We start from the raw sequence: 23,550 nt of genomic DNA on the forward strand, positions 1-23,550 counted from the left end.
GAATAAGTGACACTGGTATTTTTTGTAAAATTTAGTTGTTTGTTAAAATGTTTTTATTTTCACAGAATGTAAAATCTAAATATTCTCTTCAAAAACACAAATTTCATGTTTTTCTGTGTCAAACAGATTTCTAGAATCCCTGGTTATAAGTAATAGTAAGAGATGGTTACTCACCTTGTGCAGTAACTGAGGTTCTTTCAAGATGTGTCCCCCAGTGGGTGGTCCACTCCAGGTGATGGTGCATCCCTGCACCTTTTCTTGGAGAGTTTTACAGCAGTGCCTGTATGGGTCACACTTGTGCAGTACCTACCTCGTGCGTCACTGGCACTTCATCTAGTGCGCGTCTGCAACCTGAACTCCTCAGTTCCTTCTCTACCACAGTCTGTTTTAAACTCTGAAATAGAGGGGAGGAGAGTGGGTAGTGGAGCACCCGCAGGGGGACACAACTCAAAGAATCTCAGTTACTGCACAAGGGGAGTAACTGTCTCTTCTTCGAGAGCTATCCCTGTGAGTGCTCCACTCCACGTTACTATAGAGCATTGCCCTCTTAGGATGAGAGGGGCTTCAGAGTTAGTAGAATAAGTGATGATAAGTATCCTCCTTAGGGCCTTGTGTTATTGCATCATGTTTGGCAAAGGTGTGTTTGGAAGCTCAGGATGCAGCTTTGCATATGTCATATATAAAGGGGAACATTGATTAGAAATGCTATTGACACTGATATGGATCTAGCAGAGTGCGTCTTGGTCTGCACTGGAGGTTGTGCGCCTTTAATTGATAGCACGGTTGAATGCATTACGAGATCCACCTAGAGAGCCTCTGCGTGGATATGGCAGTACCTTTAAGACTGTTCTGCGATGAATATAAATACTTTCGGTGAAGCCCTAAATCGCTTGGTTCTGTCCAAGTAGAAAGCTAGTGCTCTTCTAATGTCTAGGGTGCGCATCGTAGCTTCAAATCCATTCTCGTGTGGTTTGAGAAAAAAAGCTAGAAGGCATATAGGCTGGTTAATGTGGAAGGAAGAGTTTACCTTGGGGAGAAAGTTAGGGTAGGTTCTTAACGTGACTTTATCTTTAAAAAAGATCTGCCATGAGAGCCTTGATTTCTCCCACTTGTCTAGTGAATGTGATCGCTGTTAGGAACACCACTTTCATGGACAGGTATAGTAGGGAGCAGTTTGCTCAGGGTTTAAGTCTCAGAGTTGTGTGGGTGGTCTCACATCCGGACAGATGGTTTGAATGTCCCTGAGGAATCACTTGGTGATTGAGTGAGCAAATATTGTAGTGTTGCTAATTTGTTAGTGCCAGGCAGTGATACCCGCGAAGTGTACCTTTATGGATGGAGAGACTGGATTATTTTAATTCCAGTAGGTAGTCTAATATCAATGAAAGAGGTGCAGATGTTGCAGTGGTTCGTCAGTGGGGCACCATGCTGTAAATCTCTTCCACTTTTGTAGGTAGGTGTTACGTGTAGTATGTTTTCTATTGTGGAGTAGCACACACTGGACCTGTTCAGAACTTAGTTTGCCATGAGAGAACTGTAGAGGAGCCATGCTTTCAGGTGTGGCATCTCTATGTTCGGATGTTGCATTTCAACCTCTTGTTGTGTTAACAGGTCCGTTTGGTGCAGAAGAGTGATTGGGGCACATGTCGACATCCTTGGTATGTGCAGATACTACGCTTGTCTTGGCCATGTGGGGGCTATTAGAATGACTCTGGCTTTGTCAGTCCTTATTTTCTGTATTATTCTAGGTAGTAATGGAATTGGGGGGAATGCATAGAGAAGGACTGTGTTCCACGCGGTCCGGAACACGTCCCCCTTTGATCACCTTCCCAGACAAGCTCTGGAGCAGAATTTCGGACACTTAGTGTTGCGGGCAGTCATGAATAGATCTATTTGTGGGTGGCCTTATTTTCGGAATATACATTCCAGTATCTCATTGTTTAATTCCCATTTATGGTCATGGGGAAAATGTCTGCTGAGTTCATCTGCTGTGGTGTTCTAGCATCCAGATAGGCAGGAAGCCAAGATGTGGATATTCTGCTGGGATGCATCAATTTCAGAGTCTCATAGTCTCAGGTACATAGCAAGTGCAATTGGACTCTTCCTTGCCTGTTTATGTAAAACAAGCAAGCGATGTTGTCGGTCATTACTCTTATGTTTTGGTCTCTTATGAATGGTAGGAAGTGGAGGTAGGCATTGCAGACGGAATGAAGGTCTACCAGGTTTATGTGTAGTCTTGTCTCGGCTGTGGACCATAATCCAGGAATTGTGCAATGTTGCACATGTGCGCCCCACTTTATGAGGGCGGCATTTGTTGTGATCAGAAGTGATGGAGGATCTTGTGTAAATGGGATCCCCGAGCACAGGTTGTATGGTTAAGTCCACCAGTTAGTAGTTCCTTAACCTTGAGGGGCATCGTTAATCGTATGTTTAACCTTTGTTTGTTTGGTCTGTAGACAGTTGCTAGCCCTCCTTGTAGGCAACGCATGTGCAGGCGCTCCTGTTTGACCACAAATGTGCATGAGGCCATGTGGCCCAAAAGTTTTAGGTATGCATGGGCTGTACCACACTGTGGATGAATGTCTTTATCGTGTCGAATCTGTCTTGTGGAAGTGATGCTTTCGCTGCCACCGACTCGAGGTAAGCACTGAAGAATTCTAACGGTTGAGCTGGTTCTGTTGTTGATTTATTTTCATTTACTTGTAGACTGAGACTCTGAAAGCAATCTATAATCGTTTGGGTAGAGCAAATGGCATCTGATGGAGTGTGTGACTTCAAGAGACAGTTGTCCAGGTAAGGGAATATTATTATTCCTTGTTCTCTCACGTGTGCCATTACCACTGAGGATTTTTGAGAAAACATGAGAGGCTGTTCACAGGCCGAAAGGTAAAATCTTGTATCGATAGTGGTCTGTGTCCAATGTAAATCTCAGAAAACACCTGTAGGTAGGGTGTATTGTAACATAAAAATCAGCATCCCTCAGGTTGAGGGCTGAAAGCCAGTCCCCCTGCTCCAGTGCTGGTATTATTGTTGTTAAGGCGACCATCTTGAACAGCTGCTTTCTTATGAACTGGCTCAGTCGCCTGAGCTCAAGGATGGATCACTATCCCTCATTTTTCTTTTACATTAAAAAGTAGTGGAAATAAAACCCCTTCCCCATATGTTGCACAGGAACAATTTCCGCTGTCCCTAATTGTAGATGATCTACCTCTTGGTGTAGCAAATGTTCATGAGAGGGGTCCCTGAAGAGGGATGGGGGGGCGTATAGATAGTAAAGGAAGGGTGTAGCCTATAGGGATACTTCTAGGGCCCATTTGTCCATGGGACTGGGAGCAAACGGTTTCCAAATAGATGGATGGATAGGGTAGGCACTGGAATGTGGGAGAGGTCTTCCAGATCCTCGGCGAAGCCTTCAAATTTGTTGCTTAGAGGAAGGAGGTTGAGATGCTGGTGGTGGTGGAGGTTGGTGCCACTGTGATCTTTGTCATTGTTGGTGTTATTCATAAGGCCTCTGGTGTTGCTGTCTGTATACTATTTATTCCTCTGATATGGTTGATACCTGTATTGTCTCCTTTTTGTGGCAGGAGTATGAATGCAGAGGGACTAGACAGTTGCCTGCGAGTCCTTCACAGTGTGCAGTATCTCATTGATTTTGGCTGCAAACAATTCTTCTCATTCGAAGGGGAGATCTTCGACTATATTCTGTATTTCCGTGGGAATACTGAAGAATTAAATCAAGAAACTTGTCGCATGACCACAGCTGTAGCAGTAGATGTGGTGTCAGTAATGTCTAGTCAGGCCTGTAGAGCCATGCATGAAATCATTTGTCCTTCGGAGACCAATGATGTAAATTGTTGTCTCTTCCTCCAGAATCTCATTAATAAAGTCCATAAACTTTCCATAGTTTCTGTGGTCGTATTTGGCAAGCAGTGCCGTGGTAATTTATCATGCTGAACTGAAGTGTCGAAGAAGAATATATTTTGCAGCCAAACAGGTCCAACCTCTTACTATCTTTATAGAAGGGTCTGGACCAAAAGTGCTGTTTGCCCCTCTGGTTGGCTGCTTCCACTACCAGCGAGTTGGGTGGTGGGTGCGTGAATAAAAATTCTAATCCCTTCGAGGGAATGTAATATTTTCTGTCTCCCTTTTGCAGGTTGGAGATATGGTAGCTGGAGTTTGCCGTACTGTCTTGGCAGATTCCATGATAGCGCCATTGATTGGCAATACTCTCTTTGAGGAGGAAGATGTCTGTAAGATATCTGTTAGCTCACACTGAGTTTCTGGCACTTCCTCCAGAGCAATTTTGAGCTCATTGGTCACTCTTCTGAATAAATCTTGAAAGTGGGTAAAGTCATCAGCGGTGGTTGGGGTGGAGGCATAATAGCCTTGACCTGTGAGGAGGATGAATTGTTGTTTATTGGTGAGGTGTCAGGAGCAGTGTCCTCTTCCTGCTGTGCCATGGATTCATCTCTTGTTTTGGTGACTACGGTCTTCGAGGGTGGAGGTGGGGATCTGGTGTCTCCCCAACATGGGCTGGGGCACCTGCTGCAGTGCTTTCTGTAAGCCCCCAGGGATTCCAGTATGGCTAGTGACAAGGGAAGTCCCATCCATGGGTGACCGTACCATGGTGGCATGTGGTGTGCATATCTGCACCGTGATCGTAGTGGTCCAGTAGCCATAGGCATCCTGATCGAGGAGGAATGGTGAGGGGAGAATACCCCTTCAACCTCCTCATTGTCGTCATCACTCAAGAACTGTGATGCTATTGGAGATAACTGTTTGCTGTGGTACCGCTGGTCCCGGTGACACATTAGTGCCCAAGAGAGGGGACTCAGGGGTCAAGGAGACCAACCGATACTTTGGTGCATAAAGTGACGTGGCGCCGAGAGCCTCAGTGCTGAAGAGTGAAGTGCCAATTGCGCTGGGAGTGCAGTGTACTGAGTCAGTGCCAGTGCAGTTTGTGTCAGCGCCATTGCACTAGCAGCATTGGGCTGTGGCACAGAAATAGGAGCGGCTGTCAGTGCTGTCTCCTTTAGTGCTGTCGACGGTACTGTGGTGGAGACGGACAACTTAGAGCCGTTAGACATCGCATCGGAGCGCTGGATTCTGGCGGTGGCCATCATGCAGAGGGTGCAGGAGGTGCCTAGAGTGTCACAGGTACTGATCCGTGGTGCAGCCAGCACAAGTGAGAGCAATTTAGTTGGTGACTATTTTGTCTTGGTCTGCTCTTTATGAAGCATAGAGGATGGCCATTTTTTTTTTTTTTTTTTTTTTTTTTTGCAGATTTTCTGGTCTTCGAGGACCTTGAAGAGACTGGTGACTTGTACCAGGAAGAGGGCTTCTGCCCCAGGTCAGAGGCTGGTCTTAATGACTTCTCCATCAAGATGAGTTTCAGTCTCAGATCTCTATCCATGCGTGCCCTAGCTTTCAGTTTGTTATAGTGGTCACATTTCTGAGGAATGTGAGCTTCCCCTACATAACAGAACACATTGAGTGTGTCCATCTGACACAGGCATCGCCTCTCTGCATGTTGTGCATATTTTAAATGCTGGTGAACCAGACATTTTCCTAACTTAACATTAACTGTACTAAGGGATGGAGAAATAAAATCTTTCCCCACTTCCTGTCCTCCCCCCAGTAGGGGACATAACTCTAATAACTGAAACAATGTATCTAAACTATCCTAACTCACTAATTTATCTAAACTTATCTAGTAGAAACAAAAGCTTTCAACAGGACTGCAGAGCGAGGTCTCAGGCCGGGGACAGTTGAGAAGGAACTGAGGCGTCCAGGTCACATGTGAGCTATATAAAGCACCAACAGCAAGCAAGGCAGGCACCATGTGCGCCTGACCCATATGGACACTGCTGCAAAACTCTCTAACCAAAGGCATAGGGACGCATCATCATCTGGATTGGAGCACCCACAGGGACCTTTCTCGAACAAGTAGTATAGATTTGTCAAGAACAAATCATGCCTAACTAATCTCATTTCCTCCTTTGACAGGGTTAATGGTCAACCGGATGGGGGGAAGGTGCAGACATGATATATCTTGATTTTAGTAAGGTTTTTAACAGTTTCATACAACATTCTCATAAGCAAATTAGAGAAATATCGTTTAGATCAGTGATACTTAGACTAAGGCTCACGAGCCACAAGTGGCTCTATAATCTGTCTCTTGCGGCTCTTTGTAGCGCATGATATTAAAACTCTGTATGATTTAGTTATTAACCAATCTAAGTTACTAATGAATCAGGATGCTTTCACTATGTTATGCACAAACCTCTTAGGACACCAAAAATCCAACCCTGTTCTTAAAAAAGGTAAATTTTATTAACAATAAAAAGAAAGAAAATACATTTGGAACTTAGGCTTTTGATAGATTTTAAAAGAACAATTCCAAAAATTAAGCACCCAAAATAGCTTTCTTGGGGGTTCAGCTTAAAGGTTACAAGCAAACAAAAGCACCTGGACTTAGGCACAGAGGAGATCCACAAGCCAAAATAAAATATAAACCTGATTGTGTCTAACTAAACATTCCCTATCCAAATAATTTCTTCTAGGTATGGAAGATGAATTTTCATACCTGGTTCAAGCCTTACATAGCATTGCTGCTCCGTGTGTCTGCAGCCCAGAGACAGCAACCACATAAAAAGGGAAAGTTTCTTTTCCCATTTTAAAAACTTCTAGCCTTCCCATTGGCCTTTTTGTTCAGGTACTTGCTTTTTTTTTTTCTTTACCTGGGGGACTTTTTAACCCTTTACAAGTAAAGCAAGTAAAGAACAGCTACCAAGAGGGATTTTACAGCTAACTGGTTAGCTGGGTGTCCATCAAAGGGAGCTACCCTCCCCCCCTTTATTTATCACATGCCCCCTGCCCCAAAGCCAAGCCCCTGCCTGCCCCTTGTCTGAGGCCCCACCACCCACTCACGCATTCTCACTGGGCTGGGGTAGGGGTGTGGGGTTTTGGCTATGGGTGCAGGCTCTGGGGTGCAGTCAGGGATGAGGAGTTTGGGGTGGAGGACGGGGGATGGTGCTGAGGGGTTCAGTGTGTGGGAGTGGGCTCTTGGCTGAGGCAGGGAGCTGGGGTGCAGGAGGGGGTACGGGATCTGGAATGAGACCAGAAATGAGGGGTTCAGGAGGGGGCTCCATTATGGGTCTGCAAATAAACACCTCGATGAGAGTCATAAGGCTATTTGCACAGAGGCTCCAGCGCTCTATTCCCAGTGTGAACACTTGATTGCTTTCCGCGCTGTAATTGGTCTCTGGAGCGGGGTCCCATAATACCTCAAGTGACCACTCTGCTCATTGTTTTGAGCTCGGCTGCCCTGGAGACATGCACCTCTCCCCTTTCAAAGCACCCTTTCTGACAGTCCTTGCATGCTTGCTGATCTGCTCCAGGACACAAAGCAAACCATTAATGTGGAATGCTCGTGTTGTTGAACACAGAGAGAGGGGTGGGTGTGTGTGCGTGCGTCCTGTGATTGCTGTCCAGGGAGGGAGATGGGAGTTGATGTCAGAGTTTCCCCCTCCCCTCAAGGACTGGTTGCTTCTGCTGCTGTCTGAACTTACAAGACAGCATGCTGACACACACTGTCACCCAAAACACACTGTCTCTCTCCCCAAACCCCATACCCACACACTTCAGTTGAAAAGCTGCTGGCAATGTAGAAGGATGCCCATGGAACAATGGGACTGGGAAACCTGCATCATGTGACACTGGGCATGCCCCATGAGTCATTAAAATCCCTTCCCAAAGCACCCTGCGGCCAGTTGCACAGTTGGATAGATACCACAATGCACTGCTGTCTTTGCCGTTGCAAGAGCTGCTAATGTGGATGCACTCCAGCGTCACAAGGAGCACAGTGTGGACACACAACAGCAGTTTAATTCCAGTGTTTTAATAAAAGTGGTATAACTTGTGGCGCAGAACCTTGCCAGTGTAGACATACCCTTAGATTAGATATTTAAAAACACTTCTAACTATATGACAGGTTTCAGAGTAGCAGCCGTGTTAGTCTGTATCCGCAAAGAGGAACAGGAGTACTTGCGGCACCTTAGAATTAGTCTCTAAGGTGCCACAAGTATTCCTGTTCCTTCTAACTATATGGATAATTAAGCAATGGAACAAGTTACCAAGGGAGTTTGTGAAATCATTTGAAGTTTTTAAGAACAGGTCAGACAAACACCTGCCAGCGATGGTTAGGTATACTTGGTCCTGCCCCACCCAGCATAACAGTGGGGTTAGATGATCTTTCGAAGTCCTGCTAAGACCTACATTTCTATGATTCCATAATGCATGGATGAGGAAAGGAATTAAAAGCACAGAGCAAGTACCAGAGTAAAGACTGTAGGAAAAGTTTCCACTGAAATCACTGGAATTTTATAAAACTGTAGGACATGGATTTTGAATTATTCACACCATCTTCCATCGCTGATGCTTGGTCTACTTAGAATTAAAACAAAAGTTAATCCTGAAATGTAAGGAAATCAAAAATCAAAGAGAACTGATCTTTTCTTGTAGGGTCTCACTCAGTGGCAAGTCCAGGGGGATTACTAGAAAAATCCACTATTTAACACTTTTTAAGCACCAACCCTTTTCAAGTACTATTCATGCCCCAATCCAGGAATACACTTAAGAACATGCTTAAATGGAACATAAGCATTAGGGCTGTCAACAAATCACAGCTAACTCATGTGATTAAACTAAAAAAAATTAATCGCACTGTTAAATAATAGAATACCAATTGAAATTTATTAAATATTTTTGGATGTTTTTTATACATTTTCAAATATAATCTATTTCAGTTACAATACAGAATAAAAAGTGTACAGTGCTCACTTTGTATTATTTTTGATTATTTTTACAGAGCAAATATTTGTAAACAAAAGAAATAGTATTTTTCAATTCACTTCATAAAAGTACTGTAGTGCAATCTCTATCATGAAAGTGCAACATACTAATATTGGTATTTTTGGTTACATAACTTCACTCAAAAACAAAACAGTGTAAAATTTTAGAGCCTACAAGTCCACTCATTCCTACTTTCTGTTCAGCCAATTGCTAAGAGAAACAAGTTTGTTTACATTTATAGGAGATAATGCTGCCCACTTCTTAATTACAATGCACCTGAAAGAGAGAACAGGCATTCACAGGGCACTGAGGTAGCTGGTGTTGCAAGATATTTACGTGGCAGATGCGCTAAAGATCCATAAGCCTCTTCATGCTTCAGTCATCATTCCAGAGGACATGCTTCCATGCTGATGAAGCTCGTTAAAATAATAATGCATTAATTAAATTTGTGACTGAACTCCTTAGGGGAGAACTGTTTGTCTCCTGCTCTATTTTACCCATATTCTGCTATATATTTCATGTTATAGCAGTCTCGGATGACGACCCAGCATGTTGTTGATTTTAAGAACATTTTCACTGCAAATTTGACAAAATGTAAAGAAAATACCAATGTGAAATTTCTAATGATAGCTACAGCACTTAACCCAAGATTTAAGAATCTGAAACGTGTTTCAAAATCTGCGAGGGATGAGGTGTGGAGCATGCTTTCAGACATCTTAAAGGAGCAACACTCTGATGCGGAAACTACAGAACCCGAACCACCAAAAAAGAAAATCAGTCTTCTGCTGGTGACATCTGACTCAGATGATGAAAATGAACATCCATTGGTCCAGGCTGCTCTGGATTGTTATCAAGCAGAACCTGTTATCAGCATGGACATGTTCTCTGGAATGGCGGATGAAGCATCAAGGGACATATGAATCTTTAGACTAACCGGCATGTATATATCTTGTGACTCTGGCTACAACAGTGCCATGCAGATGTCTATTTTCACTTTCACGTGACACTGTAAACAAGAAGCAGGCAGCATTACTTTTGGAAATGTAAACAAACTTGTTTGTCTTAGCGATTGGCTGAACAAGAAGAAGAACTGAGTGGACTTGTAGGTTCTAAAGTTTTACACTTATTTTTGAATGCAGGGTTTTTTGGTACATAATTCTACATTTGTAAGTTAAACTTTCATGATAAAGAGATTGAACTGCGGTACTTGCATTAGGTGAATTGAAAAATACTATTTTTTTTGTTTTTTACAGTGCAAATATTTGCAATAAATATAAAGTGAGCACTGTACACTTTGTATTCTGTTTTGTAATTGAAATCAATATATTTGAAAATGTAGAAAATATTGAAAAATATTTAAATAAATAGTATTCTATTATTTAATCACACAATAAATCGCAATAATTTTTTAAATCGTTTGTCAGCCCTAATAAGCATACATTTAAACATTTGGCTGAACTGCGGCATAAGGCAATAAGAAACGTCTTCCCAAAATCAACTAGTTAGTGATCATGTTAATTTGATTTTATTATTGTATTATACATTACATAGCATAATCAATAGTTCTAACTAAGGGCCAAATTGTTACCTGGCTTGTGCAGTGGCAAAAGGGAGTGCATCATACGTAACACTGCAGGAGGCTCTGGACAGCTATTTCCATCACTTGGGCAGGAATGGATGGGGACTGGATGGAATTTGGCTTCCCAGCCTCCAGTGCCATCAGTGTTGTTGCATCAGCATAGTAGGAAACATATACTGTGCTGGATACAGACTTGGCACAATTTACTCACTACCTGAAGAAGCAGGGAAACTGGGACAGAGATTTTGATTGAGTCTGAACCTTCCATGTGGAATACTCCTGGACAGTGCAACAAGACTTTTCTCTGGACTCTGGGTAATGCTACTAACTGATTAGATGAGCCTAGTTTCACCAGTTGTGTTTGTGGGGTATGCAAATGATGAAGGAGTCCAACCACAAACATCTGTTGGGGTGTGCATGCGCCTTGCTAGTATTTTTCTATGTATTTTGGATCTCTTTCACAAGTAACATTTATTACAGTATGAGACTTTGAAAGCAAGTTTCTCACAAAACATTAATGCAAAGTAAAACAAATCATTGGTCAGACAACTATTAAAACCTGAAGTTTTTCATGTATTCATTTTCTTTCCAAAAGCATTTCACTTGAAAATAACTGCTTTATTAAAATACTAATATTAAAGATTTCAGATAAAGTACCTACATTCATAGCTTTTGTTGTCTTCATAGCAAAGGACTCTGAACTACATTTTTTCTCCAATTTGAGACTACAACAGAGCAACCGGAGACCAAATGGAAGTTGTGTAGCCAGACAGAAAGTTATTTTAAATGTATTTTTGTAAATACTAAAAATCCCCCACAACATTTCTGTTTAAAATCAGAACTATTTCTTTCTTCCTTGTTTCTCATTTTATCACACAGTAGAAACTCCTCACTGTCTCTGATTTAAACACAGACTTACATTTTAAGACCAGAAGGGACCATTGTGACCATCTAGTCTGACCTTCTGCATACTGCAGACCACACCACTTCATCCTCCCACTCCCATAACTTCTGGCTGAGTAGTCCTCAAATCATGTTTTAAAGACTTCAAGTTACAGAGAATCCATGATTTACTCTAGATTAAACCTGCAAGTGACCCATGCATGCCCCATGAGGAAGAGGAAGATGAAAACCCCCTAGGGTCTCTGCCAATTTGACCTGGGGGAAAATTCCTTCCTGATCTCAAATATGGCAAATCAGTTGGTCTCTCAGCATGTCAGCAAGACCTATCAGCCAGACACCCGGGAAAGAATTCTCCGAGGTAACTCAGAGCCCTTCTCATCTAATGCCCCTCTCCGGCTATTGGGGATATCTGCTACCAACAGTTGCTAATGGGTCACATGCCATTGTAGGCAATTTCATCATACCATGGTCAAAATTCAAAAATGATCTGGACAAATTGGAGAAATGGTCTGAGGTAAACCGGATGAAGTTCAATAAAGACAAATGCAAAGTGCTCTACTTAGGAAGGAACAATCAGTTTCACACATACAGAATGGGAAGAGAATGTCTAGGAAGGAGTATGGCAGAAAGAGATCTAGGGGTCATAGTGGACCACAAGCTAAATATGAGTCAACAGTGTGATACTGTTGAAAAAAACTGCAAACGTGATTCTGGGATGCATTAACAGGTGTGTTGTAAACAAGACACGAGAAGTCATTCTTCCGCTCTAATCTGTGCTGGTTAGGCCTCAACTGGAGTATTGTGTCCAGTTATGGGCACCGCAGTTCAAGAAAGATGTGGAGAAATTGGAGAGGGTCCAGAGAAGAGCAACAAGAATGATTAAAGGTCTTGAGAACATGACCTATGAAGGAAGGCTGAAGAATTGGGTTTATTTAGTTTGGAAAAGAGAAGACTGAGAGGGGACATGATAGCAGTCTTCAGGTATCTAAAAGGGTGTCATCAGGAGGAGGGAGAAAACTTGTTCACCTTAGCCTCTAATGATAGAACAAGAAGCAATGGGCTTAAAGTGCAGCAAAGGAGATTTAGGTTGGACATTAGGAAAAAGTTCCTAACTGTCAGGATAGTTAAACACTGGAATAAATTGCCTAGGGAGACTGTGGAATCTCCATCTCTGGAGATATTTAAGAGTAGGTTAGATAAATGTCTATCAGGGATGATCTAGACAGTATTTGGTCCTGCCATGAGGGCAAGGGACTGGACTCGATGACCTCTCGAGGTCCCTTCCAGTCCTAGAGAGTCTATGAATCTCTGAATCCCCTCCACAAACTTATTATTAAGCTCAGTTTTGAAGCCAGTTAGGTTTTTTGCCCCCACTGCACCCCTTGGAAGGCTGTTCTAGAACTTCATGCCTCTGATGATTAGAAATCTTCATGTAATTTCAAACCTAAATTTGTGTGTGGCCAGTTTCTAGCCATTTGTTCCAATGTCAACACTGATGCTTAACTTAAATAACTCTTCGCCCAATTCCTGGTATTCATCCCTCTGATGTATAGAGAGCAATCATATCGACCCTCAGCCTTCCTTTGATTAGGCTAAACAAGTCAAGCTCCTTGAGTCTCCTCTCCTAAGACATAGTTTTCCATTCCTCTGATCATCGTAGTAGCCCTTCTCTGTGCCTGTTCCACTTTGAATTCATCTTTCTTAAATATCTGCACATAGCATTCTGGATGAGGTCTCACAAGTTCCTGGTATAATGGTAATTACACTTCTCTATCTGTAGTGGAATTATCTCGCCTGGTGCATCCTAGGATTGCATTGGTCAATATAGGTTGCCCATCCTAACTCAATTCTTCTACACCTTTTGGGAAGAAAACATTAATTTGGAATTTCTGTCTTAATAAAGATTGCAAAATCATTCATGAAATATGGTTTCATAAATTTTTGATAGATAATGGTTTTTCCATGTATTTTCTAAATCCTAGCACTTAGCATTTAGACTTCTAAGGTTGCAATACTTTATCTTTTTTCTTACAAGAAAATGCATGCCTATAAGATCTTCACTGGTTTCTGTACAAGAATGTATACTTTTCTTTTTAAAAGAAAATCTGGGTACAGCAGCTGAGGAAAGAGACAGTTAATTGGATCAATAGGTCTAATTTAAATAAGAGTGTTTTGCCCAAGTAAGCAACAATGCACACCAGGTATCAGAGGACAGGGTCTAGCTCCTTCAATAGCTGTAAAAGTCTTTTTATATTTGCCAACTGTTTGTGACTGACACATACATAAATAAAGATAAAAACAAGTGAGAGCCTGATTCTCGGTAACGTTCAGCACATTAGAAAACCTGACCGTGAGTTTCCAAGATATGCAGGAAAAAACAGTCCAGAGCAGAGGACTGAATCAAGCAACAAGTTTCTCTGTTTATGCAATAGATTTTTCAGAGCTACAGGATTATTATTATTTATTGGAGCTGGAGTGATTTCTTAAAAATATTATGCATATGTACAGTATCAGAGGGTAGCCGTGTTAGTCTGGATCTGTAAAAGCAGCAAAGAATCCTGTGGCACCTTATAGACTAACAGACGTTTTGGAGCATGAGCTTTCGTGGGTGAATACCCACTTCCTCAGATGCATGAGGAAGTGGGTATTCTCCCACGAAAGCTCATGTTCTAAAACGTTTGTTAGTCTTTAAGGTGCCACAGGATTCTTTGCTGCTTATGCATATGTATTTATTCAGGTTTTTAAGTGAATATGCTTCATCAGGTAATTCTGATAACATGTTAATTGGAACTAACTTAGAAGCAATGCCAGATTAGAATCTAGTGACACAACCGACATTTAAAGATTTCATACAATTTTGTAATTACCTTTGCTTCATGAAGAAGCAGAAGGCAAAGGACCCCATTACACTACAACATCAGCATACTCTCGCCCAAGCCTACACGCAAAGACAAAACACAAAACACAAAACAAATGTTACAAAGAAAGCAACACTTGAATTTTGCAAATTCTGCATCACCTCGATTTGAGACCTGTCGTCATCTATAGTTTTATCTGTAACAAAGCCTTGTTGTAAGATAAACAGGCACATTCATCCAATTTTCCTAATTGCCTAGCATCGATATTCATATAACCCTAACATGAAAACAATGACTACTGAAACCTTTTTAAGTGAAAAGGTCTTAGACTGAATTCTTATAAACTTGACAAGGCTGGGGCAAAGTAAAATACACATTCAAGTAATTTTGGAGTTAAATATTAAAAGGGCACAAGGTAAAACACTGGTCACTATTTTAAAAGTTAACAATTCAGTATTCAGTTCTGGTCAGTCCAAGTTAAAAAAAGATACAGCAGAAAAACAGATGGGATCAAGAGACAGGTGGCAAAATAATAAATTTGAAAATCTTCATCAACCCTCACTATTCAAATTACATCAAAATCTCACACCTTTACAGACACTGCCTGACTCCACCGATTTTAGTTATTTATTTTGATTTGAAAGGTATTAATGAAATGAAGTGATATTCTGGGCTTACTGAAGTCAATGGGAGTTTTGCCAGTTAGGGGGTAGGATTTCACACAGTATTTTCTCAGAAAAATCAAAAACCAGCAAACCAATCTACATAGTCTAAAATGACTATGGATTCAACAACAAATACCAGAAGCGTACTTTAAACCTAGCGTGCCAAGTTTTCAAGAGCTTAACAAAATGAATTTCTTTGTTTATTTTCTGTAATGTTTGAGATATATTTGTACACCTATATTCAGTAGAATTTTTACTTCACAAAATTATGAACGATCTCCCACGCACAATCTAAAAGGTTCTACAGAGTAGACACAATGGAGATTATACATATACATACTGTTGATCTTCATGCACATTTATCCTGCAGCATAATGTTAAAATAAGTGATAACTGAAGAGATTTGAAAAAAAATTATAAAATCAAAATGTTTCAATTTCTTTTTCTTGTAATCTGCATTATTAAAGTTTCAACACAAAAGACAGAAATTTCACAGTTAATAAAGAGCTGTAAGAAAATATTTCACTCATTCTATTTAATATTCCCTATTTCATTTTATTCTAAACATATATTTTGAGGAAAAAATTAAATGCAACTTAAAATAAATAGTATCTGGACAGAAAAATTGTCATCTTCAACCAAAATATCTCTACTACAATAATAAAAAGTAAAGATGAGATGCTCGTTAGCTTCATTTTCTGACTTTTTTGACATTATGATCAAGAACAAAAAAAAACTAAATTCAAATCTTACCCATTTTTGAAATACAAGACATGCGCTCTTTGAAGTCCTGTTTCTAGGAAAAATCCCAGTTCCTGTTCATGGACTGCAGACCCTGGTTTAGGGCTTCTGTTTTGTATATTGGTAATTATTACCTAAGAAAACACACAAGTAAAATAAAATTAAATGAAATACAGATGAAACGTTCTATTCTTATTATTTGAGAGCATGTGGGGTAGAACAAAAAAGCTGGCGCTCGACAATGTTGTTAACAAAGCCTTCTTCACTCCATTCTCCTGCTGTCTAGGAGAGCATTTCTGTATCTGTCTCACTGATTTTCCATCTCTTCAAATCTCTTCTCAATACCTTCCTTCATTGCGACTTTTAATTTATTCTTCCTTCTTCTATTATTCTGATTGCAATTGTATTATTTAATTTCTAATGCATTTTACAATGCAATACATGAAAAGAGTACTCAAAGCAAAATAATGTATAAAACTTATAAAAATATATAGTTAAACATGCTTCAGTAATAGTAGATGGCAATGCTCAGTTCCTCTTGGCATCAACCCCTACACATAAATGGTTTAGTTCCAATTACAAAAACCAATACATAGGCACTACCAAGCTCAGTTAAAATAAGTGAGTCAAGTCCACAGAATTACAAACTAATGTAAAAAAGCATGGAGATTAGTGAGATACTCAAAAGTAGTGTCCCCAGGTGGTTCAGAAAGAATGAAACACAACACTTGAGTCCGTTAATATTTGTGCTGACATTGCCCTTTTAGCCAAAGCTTCCTTGAAACTGCTGTGTGGCTTGGATTTTCATTTATACACTCTATATTTTATCAGTCACGAAAACCCAATAATGAAAGACATTCTAGAGGAAACTATTTCAATAAATCCATTATACGAAAATGAACACTGACAATTTGATATGCGCGCTCGCTTTAAAAATATCATAGGCAAAATACAGTAATTGGGAAAGGGGGGCTAACAATGTGTTTGTTTCCTTTTTCCTTCACTTATAGCAAGATTAAAATATTTTTAGAAGTAGATTTGTGGTGTAACTATTGTCTTCCTTTAATGCAGTCTGCATAAAATACTTGCCATTCAAGCAGATATTCTCTCTGGCATTCTGAATTGACTTTTCTTAAAACAGAACAGTTCTTTATAGACATCCACAAAAGAACATTCGTTTGACTAACTGGTCCTCTGGTTACAATTTCATGTATCATAATGAAATTGGATGAACATTTAAATGTTAATAGAATCTGAATGAAAATACCCTATATTATCCAACACAATGAACCCTATTTACTACAGTTTTTCCATCTACATTACAATAACTCTACTTAACAGCATTATAGAAGGTGTATCTGAGAGAATGCTAACTTTCTACAAAAACTCAATGCCTTTGTCTAATCCAATCATAAATTCATTAGGCATGCTGAAGTCTAAACACTAGAGCTTATAAAACAGCAGAAACGGTCTAAAAGTAAAATATTTTCAGCTGTGATTCTAACTCAGAGTGCACTGTGAATGTGACTGGTAACTTACCTCTTCCCTCATGTTCATATTTAATAATTTTCAGGGAGTGCTCTTCACCAGGAAGTTCAGGGTAAAGGAAATGTTTTCTAATGTACCTGCCATCTATGAGATCTGGTACATTGCAAAAAGGTAGAAAATTGTTCATCAACAGGAACAGTTTGCAACATCCAGACAAGGAAAAAAGTCAGATGAAGAGAAACCTCACCATCCCTCACAATACAAATACCGGACTCAATCCTCTCTCACTGAAGCCACTGGCAAATTCACTATTAATTTCAATGACAGTACCATTATGTCCACTGGTTGTACTGGCTTTATGTATGTGCCAATATGAAACGAATTATACACCAATACCCTGTGATGAACAGTTTAACTGCACAAGTATTTAAGATGTGGTCTATGGACTGACTAAAGCCATTATAAAAAACTGCTTTAAAGATAGGTCATTTAAAAACGTACTGTAAATATGTCTTCTAAAAACGTACTGTAAATATGTCTTCTTACAAAAAGGTATTCCTCTAGCCTATAAACAGGACTATTTGGTTAATCTCACCCATAGAACCACAGAGGTAACTGACTGATTGAAGTATTGGAAGCTCCTGCTGTTCCCCCTATACCATCTTGGCAAGTCCATCACAACTGCTGTTTAAAATCTTAAACCATAAAACACTATAAACATATGTGCAAAAGTGGGGAAGAATCTAGATGAGATGATTTCCTATTATGAAAAGATTGCATGTTTCAATGATCTGTTGTCATTCACAGAAATTCATCTAGTCTGGAAACAGGACTGCTGAGAAATCACAAGCAGTCCAACCAGAAGAAGGGGAGGAAAAGCAGTGAAGACTTAGAGACCTACATACTATGAGAGCCAGAGACTAAAGGCAGCATCTGATAAGGATCCCACATGTGCTTTGTAATGTCTGGTAAAAGGATGTGGAAGTTGCCAGGTAGACACATTCCAGATCTCATAAGTAGGGCCTAACCAAATTTACGACCATAAAAAAAATAAGTAATGGATCATGAAATCTGTTGTCCACCTGTGATATCTGGTCTTTTGTGTGCTTTTACACTATACTATAAAAGATTTCATGGTGGAAGATCAGATTTCTCAAATTGGGGGTCCTGACCCAAAAGGCAGTTGCAGGGGGGTTGCAAGGTTATTTTAGGGGGGATGCGGTATTGCCATCCTCACTTCTGCACTGTCTTCAGAGCTGGTTGCCGGAAAGCAGCTGCTGTTGGCCAGTTGCCAGCTCTGAATACCACCCTTACTTCTGTACTGCTGCCTTCAGAGCTGAGTAGCAGCAGCTGACCAAGGGCCCAACTCTGAAGGCAGCAGCGCAGAAGTAAGGGTGGCCATACCATTCCATGCCATCCTTACTTCTGTACTACAGCTGGCAGTGGTGTTGTCTTCAGAGCTGGGCTCTTGGCCAGTAGCAGGGCAGAAATAAGGGTAGCCAGACTGCAACCCCCCCACAACACACACAATAGCCTTGTGACCTCTCCACAACTCCTTTTCGGGTCAGGACCTGTACAATTACAACACCGTGACATTTCAGATGTAAATTCTAAAATTTACAATTTCTAAATTATTGTGACCATGAAATTGACCAAACTGGACTGTGAATTTGGAAGGGCCCTACTCATAAGATGGGGTCAGGAGAGGAATACACGTTTTGGATGACTGGTGCAGTGGGGTTCAATAGCCCAGCAAATTCATAGGTGCAGGATGGAACTCCTTTGCTTGTTGCATGGCCAGAGGCCCTACTTTTATCCATGACTTCCTCAATTATTCTTCTCCAGGGTCTGTGGACGAGCTGGTCACTCATCTCCCTTAGCACAGAGAATCTCAGGGGAGGCACTGCCTTCAATGTGCTCAGTCGTGGTGTGAGCAGGGTAGATACAAATCAATGGTTTAAAAAAAATTAAAAAATCGTTTATTTAAATCGGATTTGAGAAAAACTATCTAAAGATAGTTTTAATTAAGATACACTATAGCTCAAAGATACCTCATCATGGAATAGGGATTATAAATTCTAATTCTATAGTATGGGACAATATATTCATGTAATGTTTAAGAAAAGTTTTCTAAATGAGTTCCAATAATTCATGGATTAGGGACTCAATTTTATGCGCTTCCAGGGGCTTCTGCATAGATTACTTAGGTTAATCTTTCTACCTACCCAATGGGACTCAGTCTAGAAGATACCATCTGAGATGCTTAGTTTTGCAGTTCTCAAACTGTGGATTTGTGTCTCCAGAGATAATATGCTTGTTAACAGCAAAAATGGAAGGAACTGAATGAGACTATGCAATGACAGAGTTAAATTACAAGCATTAAAAAAAACAAATGGGATAAGTACTATCTCCAGCTCATTTTCTTGCAAATATTCTCAATACTCAGTACCAGGGTACTGCTGAAGAAGAGGAGTTGGCTATGACATGGATGTCCAGCAATAATCCCTCCATAATGCCAACTATAATAAACTTCAGAGCTAAGAGTGAACCATTCAAGAAATATATGTTTGCTGATGATGTTTTAAAGAAAGTCACACCAGTGAACTGGTGGAAGTCACTTAAACACTTGGATTCAGAGACTGTTGAAGTGATAATCTCACTTAACGGCAGTAGCTTCTTCTGCTGGTGTAAAAAGACTATTTTCTTCCTTTGGATTAATTCATTCCAAATTGAGAAATCGTTTGGGACCTGAAAAAACAGGAAAGCTTGTTTTTCTTTTCCAGATTATGAACAAACAGGAAAATGAAGGTGAAGATGACTGAGTTAGCTGCAGAAGCCAATATTTTAAGTTTCACACAGTCTATTTAATTTTTTATTTTGTTTTTTAAATATTTCATTTAACTATTTCAGTTAAAAACAATTTTAACAAAAACAAACCTGATTTTAAGAGACTTGAATGTTTAACTAAATTCAAAATTTCATATGCTTGTTTTGTTAAAATAGGATATATTTGCTGTTGAAGAAAAAAATCCAGAATACATAACGTTGTTTTAGTTAAATAAAACAATTTAAATGTCTGTCTGATTATGTTCTCCTCCTAATATAGCATGGCAAGAAAATCCTCCAAATATTAATGATAAACCTGTTGAATTGGAGATAGTTGACCTCCCAGTGACTTCATAAATATCTGCTTCAATTACCTTTGGTAAATGAAATAACCAATCATTCATTTTCTGATATTGCTGTGAAACTAATCTGAAAATTTTTCAAAATAAATCATTTAAAAAATGTAGAGGGTGTACCTTCTAAAGATGAAACCTACATCTATCTCTGAGTTATGAAGAACATGTATTAAGGTTATAACAACCAACAAGAATGCACTTTTATGTAGAAATCCATGATTAAATTCAGTATTCCTGACTAGTTATTTAAATCAATTTGATTTAAATCAAATCTATCCTGGGTGAGAGACTCTTCTTAGTTTGTGCTGACCACAGTTTGGGGTTGGGAATAGTGCCTCTCCAACCTGAGGTAACAGTCACCAGCTTCCAGAGGTAACAGCACTGATCACAGAGAAATCCTCCTACACTGAGGCCTGGGTTTGGAGCTGCTGAAAGAGCAGAGAGATGGAGCCAGAGAAGAAAAGCTGGACAGGACTGTGGCCTTCCCTAGGAGCTCAAAGCAAAGATGCACAGGGAAAGCACAGAAGAGTTTTGAGGCACTCTTCCAGGCTGATTTACAAGGAAGAGTTTCAAACATCAGAAACCTTGAGGAGACAGCTGCTTTTCTGATTTGATGGGCATGACCAGCATAACCAGACTTGAGAGTTTTCTATGTACGTAAATAATCATACATAGCTATAAAAGGAACAAAAAAAGGAAGATGAGAGTGGGATCACTACTGGGGCAGAGGTAAAGTAATTTGGGCACCATAACTATGAATTTCCACATTTCTAAATATACAAGTTTCTTGCAAGTTCATCATACACTGAATTTCCTAGATCTCTAACATGTTATTAATTCTAACAGCTTGAAGGGCAATATATGCTCACAACATTGACATGGGCCTGCAACCCTAATTTCACCTTTCAACTTTTTTTGTTGGTATGGTATTAAATTGACGATTGGTTGCCACAACATTAGATCTAAAGTGTGATACCTCCAAACAAAACATTTCAATATTCAGCAAAGACCTAAGAAATTGAAGGGCAAGGAACGGAATTTGTATTTGAGTTTCCAAAGTCTCCTACCTCTTTGGGATAAGCTGTTCATCTCCAATGCTGGTACTATCAGTGACAAAGGAGCTGTCTCCAAAGGTGCTGACCTACCCAAGCCATGGTCAGCTGGCTTTTAAGAAGAAAATCACAAAAATGTAGGACTGGAAGGGACCTCGATAGCTCATCTAGTCCAGAACCTTACACTGAAGCAGGACTAAGTATTATCTAGACCAGGGTTTCTCAAACTTCATTGCACCACGACCCCCTTCTAACAACAAAAAATATTTCATGACCCCTTGGGGAGGGGGAAAGGTGAACCCAAAACCTGAGCCCCTCCACCCTGGGGGGAAGGAACTGGGCGCGGGCGGGGCTGTAACCTGAGCCCAGCTGCCTAGGGCCGAAGCCAAAGCCTGAGCCCCACCACCAATATATCCCAGAATGATAGTCAGGGTTGGGGTTGGTTGGTTGGTTGTTTTTGTTTTGCACAGCATTACATTGATGACTCATATTAAGTTTGGGATCCACTATAAACACCCAGAACTACTTCTGCAGTACTCCTTCTTAGCAAGCCATTTCCCATTTTGTATTTGTGTAACTGATTATTCCTTCTTAAGTGTAATACTTTGTATTTGTCCTTACTGAATTTCATCCTATTTATTTCAGACCATTTCTCCAATTTATCAAGATTATGATGAATTCTAATCCTGTCCTCCAAAACACCTGCAACCTCTCTCAGCTTGGTATCATCTGCAATCTTTGGAACTGCATTCTCTATGCCATTATCCAAATAATTTATGAAGATACTGACTAGAACCTAGGCCCTGTGGGATCTGTCCTTCCAGGCTGACTGTGAACCATTAATAACTGCTCTGAGTATGCTTTTCAAACCAGCTGTGCATCCATCTTTTAGTAGGTTCATCTAAACTATATTTCTCTAGTTTGTTTATGAGAAGGTCACATGAGACAGTACTAAAGTCAAGCTGTATCACATGCACTGCATCCTCCATCCATAAGGCTTATAACCCTGTCAAAGAAGGGTATTAGGTTGGTTTGACATGACTTGTACTTGAAGAATCCATGCTGACCGTTACTTATCTTCTTATCCCCTAGGTCCTTAGAAATTGATTGATTAATTATTTGCTCCATTAGCTTTCTGGGTACCAAAGTTAAGGTGACTGGTTTACAATTTCCTGGGTTGTTCTTATTCTCCTTTTTATAGATAGGTACTATATTTACTCTTTTCCAGCCTTCTGGGATCACTGCTGTCCTCCATGAGTTCTCAAAGATGATCTCAAATGGCTCAGATAACTCTTCAGCCAGTTCCTTAAATATTCTAGCATGTACTTTGTCAGGCCCTTCTGACTTGACAACATCTAACTCATATCACTAATTTTTAACTGAGAACATTCACTTTATGTTCTATTGTTGTTTACAGTGTTGGTCCCAGGATAGTAGAGAGACAAGGTGAAGTAATATCTGTTATTGCACCAAGTTGTGTTGGTGTAAGAGAGAAGCTTTTGAGCAACACAGAGCTCTCCTTCAGGAGGTCTGTACAGCTTGAAAGCTTCTCTTTCATCAACAGAAGTTGGTCCAATAAAATATATTAATGCACCCACCTTGTGTCTCTAATGTTCACTTTAGACATGCCAGAAGTACATCCTTCTGCCAATCTATTAACAAGCTAGTAAGAAGGCCTTCCTTACCTGTGTCAAGTTTCAGCACCAAGCTGACAACACTGATATATCCTACAAAACAACTGTGTGCAAGTGAAATACTATCTTAAGCATTTTACTGTGTCCACCATTATTGTATCTAAGTGCCTATAATGTAGCTTGATGATAGAAGAGCAGCTTCTCAGCTACTTCAGAGGGTTTCTGAGAAAGTGATCTATTTTACTGAACATTGCAACCAGTTACAAAATTAAATTTGGCAAACACCCATCACATTATTAATACAAGACTAATTTTTAAGTATGGTTTCCTGTGGCTACTAAACTGATTTAACACACACTCTAGGGTTCCTTCATTACACACATTTTACAGGAACAAGTAGTTTCTTATCTTAGAAAACACAGGGAGACAAAGAAAAGATTAAGGGAAATACATATAATCCAAGTTCCTTATCAAAATATATTTCAGAGAGAAAGAAAAACTAGGTCTCTGATGGGACTGATAACAGGATAATTGCTAAGGAGATTGGCAATAGGATAAAGGGCACGATTCTGATCTCACTTTCTCTGGTCTTGCA

The 23,550-nt window shown here is 40.1% G+C and overlaps 2 protein-coding genes across 9 annotated transcripts in view; both read right to left on the reverse strand.

Moving 5' to 3' along the window:
- The window catches only part of RPS6KA5 (ribosomal protein S6 kinase A5), a 669,794-nt gene that overhangs the window by 388,095 nt on the left and 258,149 nt on the right, over positions 1 to 23,550 (reverse strand). The window lies entirely within an intron of this gene.
- TTC7B (tetratricopeptide repeat domain 7B) overlaps positions 1 to 23,550 on the reverse strand; it is a 330,755-nt gene that overhangs the window by 234,552 nt on the left and 72,653 nt on the right. For all 8 annotated transcript variants that reach the window (XM_050953235.1, XM_050953234.1, XM_050953237.1 and 5 more), the window contains one exon: positions 15,612 to 15,733. In XM_050953235.1, coding sequence (XP_050809192.1) covers positions 15,612 to 15,733 — 122 coding nt within the window. The remainder of the gene's footprint in view (positions 1 to 15,611; positions 15,734 to 23,550) is intronic.

The sequence above is a fragment of the Gopherus flavomarginatus genome, chromosome 5 (genome assembly GCF_025201925.1).
Source record: "Gopherus flavomarginatus isolate rGopFla2 chromosome 5, rGopFla2.mat.asm, whole genome shotgun sequence".
NCBI classification, from domain to species: Eukaryota; Metazoa; Chordata; order Testudines; family Testudinidae; genus Gopherus; species Gopherus flavomarginatus.